Source organism: Calidris pugnax, unplaced genomic scaffold (genome assembly GCF_001431845.1).
Source record: "Calidris pugnax isolate Ruff unplaced genomic scaffold, ASM143184v1 scaffold435, whole genome shotgun sequence".
NCBI classification, from domain to species: Eukaryota; Metazoa; Chordata; class Aves; order Charadriiformes; family Scolopacidae; genus Calidris; species Calidris pugnax.
The window spans coordinates 7,131-22,156 of NW_015091240.1; the positions used below are offsets into that span (position 1 = coordinate 7,131).

General features: G+C 43.8%; 1 protein-coding gene and 1 long non-coding RNA gene across 4 annotated transcripts in view; one reads left to right on the forward strand and one right to left on the reverse strand.

Annotated features, from left to right (window-relative positions):
- LOC106898644 (potassium channel subfamily K member 16-like) lies at window positions 1-11,265 on the forward strand. Of its 3 annotated transcripts, XM_014959983.1 has the most exons (6): window positions 1-305; window positions 387-726; window positions 2,634-2,754; window positions 4,782-4,948; window positions 6,515-6,683; window positions 10,170-11,264. In XM_014959983.1, the coding sequence occupies exons 2-6, from the start codon at window positions 532-534 to the stop codon at window positions 10,526-10,528; spliced, it is 1,011 nt and encodes a 336-aa protein (XP_014815469.1). In that variant the 5' UTR covers window positions 1-305; window positions 387-531; the 3' UTR covers window positions 10,529-11,264. The 3 variants fall into 3 exon arrangements, with proteins under 3 accessions (XP_014815469.1, XP_014815470.1, XP_014815467.1); XM_014959984.1 differs by having other exon boundaries at window positions 1-726; window positions 6,518-6,683; window positions 10,170-11,265; XM_014959981.1 differs by having other exon boundaries at window positions 1-726.
- Window positions 10,733-15,026, reverse strand: part of LOC106898645 — a 29,990-nt gene continuing 25,696 nt past the window's right edge. Inside the window, exon 3 of the long non-coding RNA XR_001413950.1 lies at window positions 10,733-10,865. This is a non-coding gene — a long non-coding RNA (uncharacterized LOC106898645). The remainder of the gene's footprint in view (window positions 10,866-15,026) is intronic.

Here is a 15,026-nt window from a genome sequence, read left to right on the forward strand (position 1 = left end):
CATTGCTCTGGAGCTGCCTCTGAGCACCGGACAAGAAGGGGTTATCGGGGCTCGCCCTGGAGTACAGTTCTCAGAGTTACCAGGAGGCAGAGGAGGAAAATGATGTTTTTACAAGCAAACTCCCCTGTGGGCTCTTTGCAGGCTATCCTCACCTGTCCCCAGAGCCTCTTGATCAGGAGATGGCCACCTGCCAGCTCCTCACATCCTGACCCACTTTTCCTGAGAACTGAGCAAGGCAGAGTTTCACAAACAAGAGGAAATCCCTAAACAGCATGCAGCCCAGAGAGTGGAAAGATTTTCTTGGGGTTTGTTTTTTTTTTTTTGTGGTGGGGGGGGTGGGTTTGTTTGGGTTTTTTTTCCAACTTCCCCATTAATGTATTTGACAGCTCACTGTCCCTGTCAGCGCTGGATCCCAGAGGAAACCGGAGCTGGGAGGGCTCCTTCTGCCTGGGGGAGGCTTCCAAGGAGCACAAGGGATTTACCAATCGCCACCTTTCACTCCCCATCCCCTGTTGTGTCCCACCAAAGGCCATGTGCAGTGGCAAGCTGCAGACGGGCTTGCTGGTGGCCGGCTACTTTGTCTACCTGCTTGTGGGTGCTGCTGTGTTCCAGGTGCTGGAGAGAACCGCCGAGAAGCAGGAGAAAATGGCTGCTGCCCAGATGAAAGAGGCTTTTCTGCAGAACTTCACTCACCTCACGGTGGCGGAGATGGAGCAGTTTATGAAGGTAGGTGCCAGCCCTGCGGAAGCCCTTTGTCCCTCCTGTTTGCCCATCAGATGTTGTTTCCTACTCAAGCCTTGCTGCTCGGGGTAGCTTCCACTGCATTCCTACTCATGTGGTCATTTGGATGATTTTAGCAAACCCCTAGCCTGCTCTCTCTGGTCTGAGCACGCAGGTCATGCTGGTGGTAAATACAGCTTGTGTAGCTTGGCAGAACCTTGCATGTTAGCTATTCACAGTCCCCATCCCCTGGTGTCCTGAATCTTCGGGGTTTTGCCTCCTTTTGGTTTGGCTTTGGGTGGGAGCTGTGCCCATCCACAGTGGGTGGCATGGCAGGAGAAAGAAGGGGGTTTGTAATGGAGGGGTGTGGTGGCTGCTTACAACAGTGTCACAGGTGGCACTGAAATTACCTGTTGGGTGAAAAAAAGAAACTCAAATCACTACAAGGAGGGTGGCATAGTCAGGGTTTACTCTTTAAAGTCGCTGCAGAAGTGAAAGAGATAGCCTGGCCAAGGGCAAGGTGTTTCTGGTCACAGCAGAGGAAGCTGAGGATGTGCAAATAGCCTTGCTGTAAGCATTTCCTCATGGGAAATTAACAGAGCTTTTAGGATAAGGAAAGGAGGGGAAAGCTGGTATGTCTAGTAACGCAGCCAGCAACTCAGCCCCTGGGTCACATATGCATGTACCCTCTTCACTCTGGACTTCTTTTTGTGGGTAAGAGAGGACAAAAAAAAAAAAAAGAGACACTTTTCAAGACAATGAAACTTTGTGCAAGGACTTTGGAATGATTTCTGTTAGCCTTGATTTTCTGGGATACCAGCAAAAAAGATAGTGAGGGAGGAAGCAGGGGGAAGACTTTTCTGGTGCAGTTGATTCCAGTTCATGTTTTGCCTCTGGCAGGGCTCAGCCCTGGGTTTTATCTAGACTGTTTCTGTACAAACCAGCCTGCCTTCCAGATGTCCAGTCCAATGTTCTCTGTTTGCTAAAGGCAGGGACAGCTGGATGGTGTTTGGGTTTTTTTTTTTATTATTATTTTTAACTTTAACCCCCGCCCCGTACTTAAAACCAAGGAAGAAGGGAAGAGGAAGAATCTGAAAATGCATAACATGATAGATGATAGGGTTGGAGGGGCTTGGGAGAAAAATCTAGTCAGATCCCCCGTGGCAGGGCAGTCTCAACCCAAACCAAACCATCTCTGACAGATGTTCATCAAACCCCACCTCAAAGACCGTATTGTAAATAGGTGTGTTCATGCATGCAGTTTGGAGAAGAGTGTATATAGCAGGCTGAATTCTGATTGTGGTCTCTCCAAGAGTAATGCTTTGCAAATCAATGGACCTTCTCTGAATTTCAAATCTTTGAGACTAATCACAATGCAGCCTTAAAATGAAAATCTCTGTTTATGTCACGTGTACCTTGCTCTAACTCATTGATGCCCTCCTGGGAGAGATCAGAGTAACTACTCTGTACACTGCATACAGCTGGGTAATTAGATCATGGATCCACCACTGCCATCTCAAGGGCAAACTCAAACCCAGCAACCAGCCACCCCATCACTTAAGCCAATAGGCCGTCTTAATCTGCCACATCCTGTCATCTATAGGATAATTTTTTCTGAAGTACTTAGCCTAAAAGAATTGAGGTCCTTGATCATGCTAAAAGAAACACGTTCTCCTAACATCCACCAGATTAGTCAGTATAAACAGGACAAAACACTATAAAAACACTCAAAACCCCTGGCTGGCTGCTCCCCAGCCTGGAGGTAAAGGTGTGAATAGTGTCAGGGTATTGCTGAGGACAAGAGAATAGTATTTACAGAAAAGGAGCAGTAGTTGGCTAAACCTGTAGTGTTCTTGCAGCAAGCAGTTGAGAAAAGCAGCCATGTTGATATAAAACTTTGCTTTCCCTTCCAGAACCTGACTGAAGCCATTCAGAATGGAGTATACCCTGTTGGAAATGAATCACAGATTGAAGACAGCAATTGGGATTTCAGTAACTCCTTCTTCTTTGCAGGCACGGTTGTCTCCACAATAGGTAGGTCTAACGCTTTCCGTGTATGTGTGTTCGTGTGTGTGTGGTGTTATTATGTCTGGTTATTAGAACCTGAATGGATAATACTTTCAATTAGAAAAACTCCAGCCCTGCATTGTCATGGATCGTAAGCAGCAACAGACTCGGTCCTGAGACCTCATGGCTGCACAGCTCTTTGTGCGTTATTTTGGCTTGTGAAATACCAGTGACCTTTGACATTATTTCCCGCTCGTTTCTTCTTTTTCAGCTATCTGTTAAAATGTTCCCTCTGCTGCCAGTTGTGGGTGGGAGATAAACTTCACTTTTCTGATCTTATTCTAGGGTCAAATAGGCTTTAAATCCAAGAGTGCTGTAAAGCATAAAAGAATGTTAGGAAATAACTGAATTCTGCTGGGGCATGGACACTGTGTCAATAACTTGTGTTAAGCTTTTAGTGCACATATTGAATTAGTAATATGCTCGGAGGGAAATAGATGGGAAGGAGGCAAAGTAAATGCTGAGACTTCCACACTGCTGCTTCAAGCTGTTCTGACCTTTTCCTGAAGGGCGTGCCCCTGCCTCTCCCTTTTTCTCAAGTATGCATCCCAAAAAGTGCAGGCCTGCCAAATTTAAATATAAAACCCACACTGTTAGCTGCTGCTTCACATTCTTATGCTGTAAAAGTCAAATCTATGATTTTGCAGAGTGAAGCTGGGGCCTTGCTCCCACTACACCCTCAGGACAGCTGCTCTGCTGATCTGTGAGCGTGACATGTCACAAGGGCCCCAGTGGAAGGTGTGTAGATGTTACATGAACCCTTGTGGAGACCTCCTGCTGCAGAAGAAAGAAAGGCTTCTGACCCATCACATGAACAACAAATGTTCCATGACATTCACATATCAATAAAGCTTCCCTAGTTTGTCAGCACTCTGCTACTGGACAATCCATTCCTTGCCACCACCTGTATTACTGTATTTTTTCATTACAGCATTTCTCTGCCAAACAAATCAGTTGCTTCCAGTCAAATTTGTTTCCCTAGTGAGGCAGACAGGCTGTCCCAGGAAAAGTGCAACTTTGCCTGTTTCTTTGCACCTCTGCCACATAGGTCTGTTGTGAAAGTACATCAGATACTTCCACTCATCTTCACCAGGTTTTGTGATGAAAATGGAATATTTCTGCAACAAGAAAGACAGCTCAAGCATGTGGAGGCCTAGTAGTCAATAAATCACTCAGCTGTTTTATTTGTCTTTTCCCCCAAAGAAAACATCGCATTTTCCAAGTAATGGATGCCTTGAGATGAACTGTGCTTGGGAAAGTGCCTTTTCTCAGGGTCACTGATAAAGTAAGGACATACACAAAATACAGGACTCTTGCACTCAGGGATGTACCTCATGGAATCTAAGAGGAACAAAGTCTCCAGTCCATTAAAGGACATGTTTGGAGTTCTACAACCGTTGTTCCACTACTTAGATACATCCTCTTTTAGTTGGACTTTAAGACAGATATCTCCCTGATATAAATAAATGACCCACCAGTAAGATCTGGACTAATTAGCATTGTCTATTCTAATGCACACTTCACTGCCTCTAGGACTGGAGCCAGTATCTGGACATACCAACCATTTAGCCAGTTAGAGGTCACTAACACACAGGCAGATTGGCAAGAAGCTAGAGATGGCTATATGTGATTCTGACAGAGCAAACAGCCTGGGACTCCAGCCTTGATGTCTTCCAGGTCCCCAGACTTCTGGTTTCTGTCTTCCCATGTATTTGTCACAGGACAGAGCACGTTTTCCATAACTGCTTTTAGATTGTGCTTTCATTCCTACTAAGGCTGGATTGGGAGCACACAGTGCTCTCTGCATTTCCCAAAACATGCAGCATGAATCACTTAATCTGCTTACTGCCTTTTTCAGAGAAAAAAGAGTGCATGTGGACTGAGAAGTACTATACGCATCTTTTGGCGTCAAAGGCAGGCCATATTTGTGTAGGTGTGAAAGTGGACTGCTCCAGTTCTCTGGAATATCTCGTCTGAACCATCTTTTTTCATAGGCTATGGCACACTACGTCCTAAAACTGCTGGGGGCCAGATCTTCTGTGTCTTCTTTGCTCTATTTGGAATCCCTCTGAATATTGTTTTTCTGCACCGTGTCGGTAAGATGCTCTCACTGCTGTGTAAAAAGCTGGGGAAATTTCTTCATGAAAAAGGAATGAGAAAGGTACTTGGTTTTACTTACTCAGGCATGTTTATATGGTCATTTCTAGGTTTTTTTCTCAAGATATATGCTGGCATTATCTTCTGTTACTGTTGTTCTAATGCTTTATTAGACATTGTGCTAAGAGAGGGAAAGAGACATTCTTCATTTGCAGAACTAAACAGACAAGGCAACCATAGAGGAGATATTCAGAGAAAGGGATAAATTTTGTTTACCAATCTAAACAGCAGACATCCAGCCCCCTTCAGCAATCGACAGAGTGGGCGCTTCATCCCACTTCCTAGACACTTATCTCTGGAGCTAACACTCTAGGGAAGTACCTGTCACCCTTTATAACCAGTAAAGAGAGAGATCATTAAGCATCTTGAGGCAGCAAAAAGCAGGTGAGTTTCAAAAGCTGTAAAAAGCAGGTGAGCTGTAGGGAGTTTCAATAGATATTGACTCAATGACTAGTGTGTCACCCCTCCTCGTTCATTAAGAAGTCCTTTAATCCCTCTCCTCCCTTGACTTGGACAGAAAGGAAAATTCAGACTGACGTTGTCCATTTGAGCCCAGCTGTTGAAAGATGAGGAGGCACCTGTAAAGGCATAGAGACAGGATGTGTCTTGCCTGGTTATGCCCCAAGTTATTTTCAGTTCTTCCTCTTCTTTCACCACTATTGAGGAAGTCAAAATAGCTTTTCTGTGTCTCCTACTGTAATCCTCTTTCAGGACAAGGTATGAATGCTACAGAAAACCCTGTTCAAATTGCTAAATTTCTCCTCATGTCTGCTGAACTGAAATAGAACTTAAGGCTTGATCGGATATATACTCAAGCACATGCATAATCCATGAAAAATTATCAGACAGTTACCATTGTTTTCCAGACAATCTGGATGTATAAAATTTTATACATAAACTATATGTGTGTCTGGCTGATAAATCTTAATATGTAGCAAGTCTTTTTCTCCAGTGAAGGCTTCTTCATGACTGCTGGGAAGTAGGATGGTTCAAAAGTCACTGTCCGGGCACTTCTTCATCAGGAGGTCATTTGTTAGATGTCTTCTTGTAGTAAAGTATCCACTGGGTAGGAGTCAAGTTTGGCACTGATGCAATGAGAAATAAAGTCAACAGTCAGGACTCTTGAAGATAGTACTGTCAGAAATGCTGTAAATATTTTTTTAAAGTCTGTTCTCCCAGGCAAATTGGAACATTCTTAGGTGCCATACTTGAATACCTAAAAATTAAAAGTGAAGTTGTCTTGTGAGAAGTGGAAACAGTCTGACTCCTGTAAAAGTCATTGGATAGGAATTCCTCCTATACTCATGGTCATTGGAAGTTGATACAACCAGATAAAAGACTACATCTCCCCAGGGCTGCTATGGACTTTCAACATCCATAATACATAGCTTTCTCCTGTTTCAGAGCAAGGCTAGGGAACCTTCAGAGGAAGAGCACTTAGTACAACTCCTTCAGTTCCTGTGGTCCTAGTGGGTATTCCTGGATAGCCACCCATTCTGCATAGCCATCATCATGTATGGCCTGCTAGTGTGTCAAATCATGATTATAATTGAATTGGTTTCTTTTTCAGAAGAAGATCAAATTTCTGACCCTTTTGTTCTTCCTGGCAACGGGGATCCTAGTTTTTCTGTGCTTGCCATCAGTCTTCTTCCAGATAACGGAGGGCTGGTCCTACAGTGAAGGAATTTACTTTGCATTTATCACCCTCAGCACCATTGGCTTTGGAGACTATGTAGTAGGTAAGGTTGATTTCAGAGAGGAGACACAGCAAAGCACTAGATTTATGACTGTAATTACCATGGGTTGACTGTATAGGCCACCAACGTACTGTAGAGAAAAATCTTGTCTGAGTCTTTGACTAGTCTTTGCCTTGTATGTTTTTGGGGGAAATACTCATTTCTCTAGGATTGCATGTGCTGACAAAAGCACAAAGTTGTCTAAATATAATGAAATGTGGTGCTTTGGGGTGAAAAGAAGCCAAGTATTTTGGGGAGGGAAGCAGAAGTGTAGGGGGAGAATTCAAGGAGCCTAGGAATTTGCATATAACAGAAGGGAGCAATTTGTGACAGTCACACAAAATAAGGCATGTATTCCTGCTTTAGCCATCTAAGACTTATGTTTCAAAGTGTAAAGAAATAAGTGGTCATGTTTCAGAAGACGTGGGTTTACACAACAGACTGAGAGATGGAAATCCCACTCATGGGAAAATGGGGAGATCTACTCACTCTATGAGAAGTGGGGCTTAAACATGTATGTCACTGTGAAAGTGGCCTTCTTTAGTCTCCTGTGCATCACTGGAGGCTCTATGGTGCTGGAGTGCATCTTGAAACACTTCCCTGAATCTGCTGACCAAAATACACTCCACATGCAATAAGCTTCCAGACGAACTCCGAAATTATTACAATTAGCCAAATCAGTGTCCACAGAAGAAGCAATCAAACACCGGACTCCATGGAGAATCGAAGATTTCTCCTCAACAACCTGTCCTGCCAGTACCTTTCCAGCCTGGTATTCCCAGTGGGGATATGAGAAGGAAGCTCTGAAGCTAATAGTTGAGAACTAGTGCTATCCCTACAGAGGATCTGGAAGCCTCACATCCCTTTCTGATGGACAGACGTCCACCACATAACAAACCGTAGGCTCTAAAGCCTTGCAGAGATGCAAGAGGGGTCTTGGAGACTGGCTGGAAGCCTTGCTGTGTGTTTGAATGATTTCTTACATCAGGATGAGGACTTCGGCAGAGGGAGCCCACAAGCTTTTCCAGACACTGATGTTCCCTGCTGACCTTAATTTCTCTGAGTCTGCTGAAGAGGCTGGGTGGTGCTTTGAGGATCCAGTTGACATCTTGCTTGTTTGTATGAGTTCAGTGATTGTAATGGTTGTGTTGCCTGGCTGATGGTTAATTCATGCAATGGCAGTGAGTTGATTAGGCCACATTTCCCCAAGTGATCCCAGCCAGCTAACTGCTCCCTCTTGCTACAAAGCACCGGAAAACAGTGTTCCCTGAAATTCCCCTTTTCACATAATCCAGAGAAAGATTCTTTGTCTCCAACAATGGTTAAACCATATTGCCATGAACATGACACAAAACTCAGGCATCAGCAAGGAACCTGTAACACACAACAATGGCCTCTTTGCTCACTGTTTTTTCCACCTGAGGCCAAGCTTTGTCACTGCAGTGGAGGAAATAGGGCAGAGGCATTTCTTACCTAACCATCTGTAGGACTGATAGCACTGGCCTATGTGACACTGAGCATCTCAAACTTCAGTGTGGAATACAGGAGGGTGGAGAGTGGCTCATGCCATTCAGGAGAAAAAGTGAACATCAAACTGGACGTCTTCCCTTGCCCAAATTACAAATGTGTTTTAAAATAATGACAGCAAGTCACAGCGTGAAAATCACTACCTCCACTACCAGCACTTTCCTCCTCTAGCAATATGATTTTACAAATACAGTCAAAAAATAACAATTAGATAGGCCTTCTGGCTCTGTGAATTCATCTTCATTAGGATGACTTAACAGGAGCTGAAAAATTTTTCCCTGCAGTATTTATCTCAATCAGCCTTAAATAACAGTGATAAAATGATGATGAGTTTAATGTCTCACACATTCACAATGAAATAAGTAGAATCAATGACTGCTCTGAGTATTATGCATTTAGAATTGATTACAGATGTCAAATGGATTTGCACTGGCCAGGTGGAACAGAACAGGTTTGAGTTTATTTGCATGTTTGTAATTAAAAATGGGTTTGTTGCTGTTACACTTCAAGCATGAGATAAGCCTGTTTTGGACAGGGAGATATCCTAGGAAAAGGGCAGAGTCTGAATTTAGCTGTTTATAATACATGTACACAGAGGTGATACTTCTTGGGTGAAACTCCCCTTGGGCTGTAAACTGACTTTATGCCCTGCCGAAGTCCAGTTTTGAGTTAACATTACAAAGATATTACTAGTTGTTTTGCTAACCTCATAACACGAACTTCAGACAAGAACACAAGAAAGGCTGGCATCCCCTCTGTCAACTCAACCCCAGCAGAAGAAAAAGAAACAGCTGTTGGACAAACCAGCCCACTCCTGCCCTATTTCCAGAGCTTCTGCATGATGAAGTACAAAAATCCTGCACATTGATCTATGCAGTATAGAGCACTGAAGGACTTGAAAAGAGTTGCCAGCATTTTAGCTTCTTCTGGGCAGCTTCATAGTGGGAAATGATCCACCAGGTTTGTCGTGATCTCACTATCCATGCACATTGCTGTATTATCTACTATGTGGAGTTACCCTTGTCAGTGACTTACAGCACTCAATAAGAAATATCACCAGGTTTTCCTGCAGGTGCCAGAGCCGTATCAGCTGTGATATCAGCCATGACATCAGCCATATCAGCATGACGATAATGTTGTGTAGGACTAAGTGCAGTAAGAGCAAATACTCTCAGTATATAGGTGGTGGGTTGCTGACATCTGAAGAAACAAAAGAAATGACCCATGCAGAAAAGTGGGTGTGCGATACTCACTGATGCTAAGAGGTTTGGACTGCACGAAATAAGCTTCGGCCCAGTAGTTTCTGACACAGAAATTTGTGTTCTTGGCATGTGTCAGTGAGTTCTCATCAGTCACCTCATTTTTTAATGGAGGAAGCTCCTGAACCCATTCAAAAGTAAAGTAAGAAATGCAATCCTCTCTTTTTATAATCAAGGGTGTCTGTAATTTAAAGCAAATATTTATAGAGGTTATAATCACATTTTATAGAAATACACATAATTACAATAACCTAAGTAGCAGTAGTCATATGGTTGCAGTCTCCCACTGTGCTCCGCTTTCTGTGCTTTAGGCATTTGGGAATATTTTCAAGATAATACAATGGAATTTTACGCTACTTCCCACATCATGTAGATAAGGAGGCTGAATTTGGATTGGGGAAAAAAATATCCTACTCTAACTCATCTCAATCTCAATTCCTGCTGCTAATTTGTCTCAACCCCAGTTTATCTTTTTGGGGGCCAGCATGTTTGTGCTAGCATATATCAGTTTATTGCAACAACAGGAGACTTGCCCAGCCTTAACCTAACGCTCAGGAGGTGGGAGCCTCCACTACAATGAAAAGTCACCTTAAAGTACTCAGTGAAAAATACATTGATGAATCCATTAAGCTGGCCCACTTCACACAGGAAAAGCAATTTTAACTTTCTATTTTTCTTCTTCTTTCTCTCCCCTTATCTGCAGGTAAACAGCCTGGTAGGAATTATTTTTCCTACTACCGAACACTGGTGGCCATTTGGATTCTTTTTGGTCTTGCCTGGATTGCTCTCCTATTTAATTTATTGACAACAGTACTTGAAGATACTGAAAAAATAATTGTCAAGGATCTCTATCAAATTGGAAAGGTGAGTAAGGACAATGAAGCAAGCCAACAAACAAGATGCTGGCCTGCTCAACTTATTCCAGAAGAAGAACTACAACCACCATGTGCTGAAGGGGATGCACAGAAAATTGAGTCCTTACCAGCAGATTCTGAACACACAAAAAATGAAAAAAACACTTTTTCTTATAGCAAAACTATTGCCATAACATGTGAGGATTGAATTCGTCACTGGAGAGTCACTAGTGAATTATTCTAAAGAAATTCTCATGGAAATAAAATTCCTCCTACCTTTTTTTCTGAGATACAGCCTTTCTGAACTCAAGACTTGTAGTTACACAAAGCCCAAATATTAATGGTAAGGAATTCGTTCCTTAATTTGTGCTAACAACCTGAGACGTGCACTTGTTTTGCAAAGCTTTTTTAAGGTGCTTCCACAAAAATGCAGAGGAGGGTTATGGTAGGGCTTCCTGGTTCTCTTTGGATTTTGTTGCTTGCAAGAAATCATGTTTCTTCCAGGAACTGATATGCACGAGCTTTTCTGAGGCATTGCGTAGCACCTGTGGAAGAAGAAATAAGGCCATACAACTTAATAGATGCCTGATTTGAGCCATCATCTTGGATAAGCTATTATGATCTGAAAGACATGTTTAAAGGACAAGACCTGGGCTCAGGTCAGAGACACTAAAGGCATCTAATGGACAAGGTTAGAAAAAGGTTAGCGTGTTAGAAATTACTAATTCTACCTCTTCCTGTTTTATGCTAAGATGAATAAATGCCTCTTATCCCTGTGGCTTTGAAAAACCTTTCTGTTATAAAGAACATGTAAACCCATGTTTTTAATTAAAATTTTATAATAATTTTATTCTATAAGCATTTTATAAGAACAGAGACTGGTTTGAACGGAGGAGTCCTCACTGTATCGGAGCCTTGCTGCTATGTTTATATTCCATAGGAGCTATAAAGTCATTTAGAAATTACTCTGTTGTGCTGTGCTAAGGTAGCTTTCCAAGTGTGAGTGTTGTTTAAACAGTGCAGCCTTGCCTTCAACCAGTTAAAATGGGATATCAAATCTCAGCATGGTGTTTCAGATGTACCGCCTGACATACAGGCCATCCAGGGTGAAGACTCTGGCCTTTAAAGGCTCGATCTACACACCAGGTGCCTTGTTTGTGTCAAGAGTGCATGAATACCCTACCCTGAAGTGCTAGCAAAAACAGCTGTGGTAGCTACAGTGATAGAGGTGAAAAAGTCCCATGGGTGTATATGGTTACACTAAAAGTCAGCCTAGTCCAGTATCCTGTCTCTGACCATGCCTACTAGCAAATGTCTCCATAAAGCCTAAGAATGCAGGAGCTCTGCCTTGATCCCACACTCGGTTGCAATCCCTCTTCCAGTAGTTGGTGGCTCAAAGGCTGCCCAAACAGGAGGTGGGGGTCTCTGTACTTCAACGTCCATGAACTTGCCTGAATGCTGAACTCACATCAGCACCCACAAGATCCACCAAAGGCAGTCCATAGGCTTAGCACATGAAGTGCCTCCCTTTGACAGTGCTGAACATATCACTCGACAGGTTTTCATGATATCCTCAAGTTCCTATTTTGCCGGAGACTGAATATTTGTTCTCAGCTCACCCTCTGGTTGTTAGTTACAGAAACACCAGCCCTTGCCAGAGCTTTTCCTGCATGAAAGGGAGAATAAATTACAGCTATAAAGCAATTTTAGGCCATAAAGATTCAATCAGCCTTAAAATTGAATTCTTAAGTATTTCAGTCAAACAAACCCACACTTCTTGCCAAAACAGCTCTGCTGGTTCAAGACCTAGTATGTAGACCTGACCAAATATGTACTTTCTTTCCCTCCCCAAATCATTTTCCAGTGTTGCCCTCAAGGTTGACTTCTCGTCTAATATGTCTTATGCTCAGTAAAGCTTTTGAAACAGCAGGAACAAGAACTGGCAGAAATCAGAGCAAGGTGGAAGGGGTACCATAGGACACAGTGGTCCTTGTGCAAGCCATGACCCTATTGCTATCACAAGATGACACCCTAACCAGGCAGAGAAAGCAGCTGGCTGCTCCCAGGAAGAAATCTCTTCACCTCTCCTGTTCCCCTCTCACCAAGCATTGACTCACATTGTTATTTTCCAGGCATCATTTTTTCTCTTCTGCCTTTTCCTGGCCCTTCCTACAAAGACCATTAACCCCATCCCCAACCCAAGAGAGGTACTGCCAGGGCTGGTTTAGGGAGAGGTGGTCCTGCCTTTGGGGTCCAATGCTCGTTTTGCACAGCCTCTCACAGTTCCTTCCTAGTCAGTTCCTGGTGTTTGGTGCTCTCCAACCCCAAGGTGGCAGGAGGGCCCTCTGGGCCAGCACAACACATGTCTATTTGTTGTCTTTATTGTTGGGGAGAAAGAGCTTCCAAGGAACAGAAAGACTTTGAGGAACAGCTTGAAGTCAACACACCTCTGAAGGGTTTTCTTCAACTCGTTCCCACTGTACCGCTTGCTCCCTGCCATGACAAATAACACAACCTGGCCCTGATACAAGCTAATGTCCCATTGCAACACAGAGGAATCAAGGATGATTGTTTAGATGATATTTCAGGAAGGGCAAAAGAGATGGACTTGGACCGTAAACCCATGACTCATGGACTGTGACCGTAAACAGCAAGCACAGAGCCAGGCAGTTTCTTGCCTTGTACCCACACTGAAACAGCTCTGCGGAGGTCAGCTGGGGGTGCAACTGTGTTCTGTCAGCAAACCACCATGCGACGGACCCTCACTGGCAACATGCACAGTGCTGATGATGGGGTATGCTCCCACCACATGCCCCATGCACCAACCTCCCCTGCACAATGTCTGCTGCACACCGAGGCACACATTCACACCCTCTGACCCACAGGGAAAGGGATTGGTCCAGAAAAAAATCTGTAAAATGGCAGGTTTGGGTGCAGGCTTTAGGGCCAGCATGAGCTGGCCCGTTCTGCAGCAGATGTGAGGGTAGGCAGTGCCTCATGCAGCAGAAGGGGTTGAGATAGAAGCTGCAGATACATGAAAGATAGAACCAGCACCAAAGGCAAGGGAGAAGCCCAGGAAAGCTGCAAACTAGGGTAGCAGAGGGACTTTGTGATATTGTTCCTCATGCCTATGCTGAACAATAAAGCTGTCTCCAGAAGGGCTTAGGCACAGCAACAAATCTCTCCAGGGCTGAAGCAAGCAGGCCCTTCCAGAATTATTATCCTCTGAGCACCATACAACTGCAGTAGATCTTGTCCTCACATCATCCCTGAAAGGGTGAACTGTTGCTTTCTGTGCAGATAGTGGGCCCCAGAGAAAATGAGGTATATCACCTGAGCTCATGCGTGAGACCTTTGGCAAACACCTGGTTAGGTGCTTTCTCAACCAGGACCAGGTGTCTTGGTATTGCTTACTAATAAATTAGACCCAGCTAGTGGTTCTGTATTTGCTGAGGTTAAGAAAAATAATCTTGAATTAAGAGCAAAGATAGAACAGAGCTTCTCCTCCACAGCTGGAGATTTAAAACGGTCCCATTTAATTCATGAGCGTAAGCCAAGCTCTGGCTCTTCTTCTGCACGTTCCCCTTGCCCAAGGGACAGAAACCAGGAATAAAATCCATTCCAAAATCCCTGTTCTGGCAAGCGGTGAAGCAGGAGCAATCCTCTGGAGACCAGGCAAAGGGGTTCTCCATCGGCAGATCTGCACAGCCTGGAGCCTTTCCCGAGAGCTGTTCAAGAGCCCTTGCTGTGACCCAGCCCCACTGCATAGCTCAGGGAAACACAATTTTCACAAAGCAGCCTCCTGTGCAACTGCCAGCTCTCCCACTGCAGCTTGTTTTCAAATGGGAAACATTTCTAAAGCAAGCCAAATACTTTCCCATACATTAAAACAGTTGCTGAAAAACTCCAGGACTATGATCATGAAATATATTGTCTTGGATTAAATGGCAGCAGCGTGTTCCTGCATTTGGTCGGGGCTGCTCCTCATACATCACCCACATCTTTTGCTGCCAGCTAGCAAACAGTGTGCATTTCTGCACTTGAAACCAAGGAAATGCCATGAGGAATTATCTTTCCCTCAGAAAGAAGCCACTCAGAAATTCAACTGCCTCCAGAGAGAATAGGAGAAACTGCACTTTGATCTGTCTTTAATTAGTATATGGGATTGTTTAGGGGTCTTTTGAGGTCTCCTTCAATTAATAGCCAGTTCATTTGGAGAGATTTTTTTTTTTTTTTTTTTTGGAAGCAGAGAGACTACTCAAAGCAGTGGAAAAGCTTGGCTAATGTAACATCATTTAGCCAGTGGGATAATTCTTCTACAGAACTTACCAGAACTATGGGCCACACATGCTATTTTCCACTCTGTCACACTTGGACGTGTGCTTTTTTGCCTAACTTGTGACCAGAATACACTGAATCCAGCTCAGAACTGGTAAAACAAAAATAACTAATCACTCTCCAAAGGTCTGCTACCCATCCCTCATGATCTCACCTGAAGAAACAAAAAAAACCAGATTTTGGTGTCAACCAAGTCCCCTAGTACCATTCTAGCAGTATTCAAAGTACTCTTGAAAATTTCCTGCAAGGTTTTATACCAGCTCTCACACTATAAGGAAAAGGCATCCCTGGCACTCATGGCTGAGGACTGGCTTGCGGAACATTGCTGGTTCCATTGCTAGTAAAGTCAGTATTTAGCTATCCTGGGG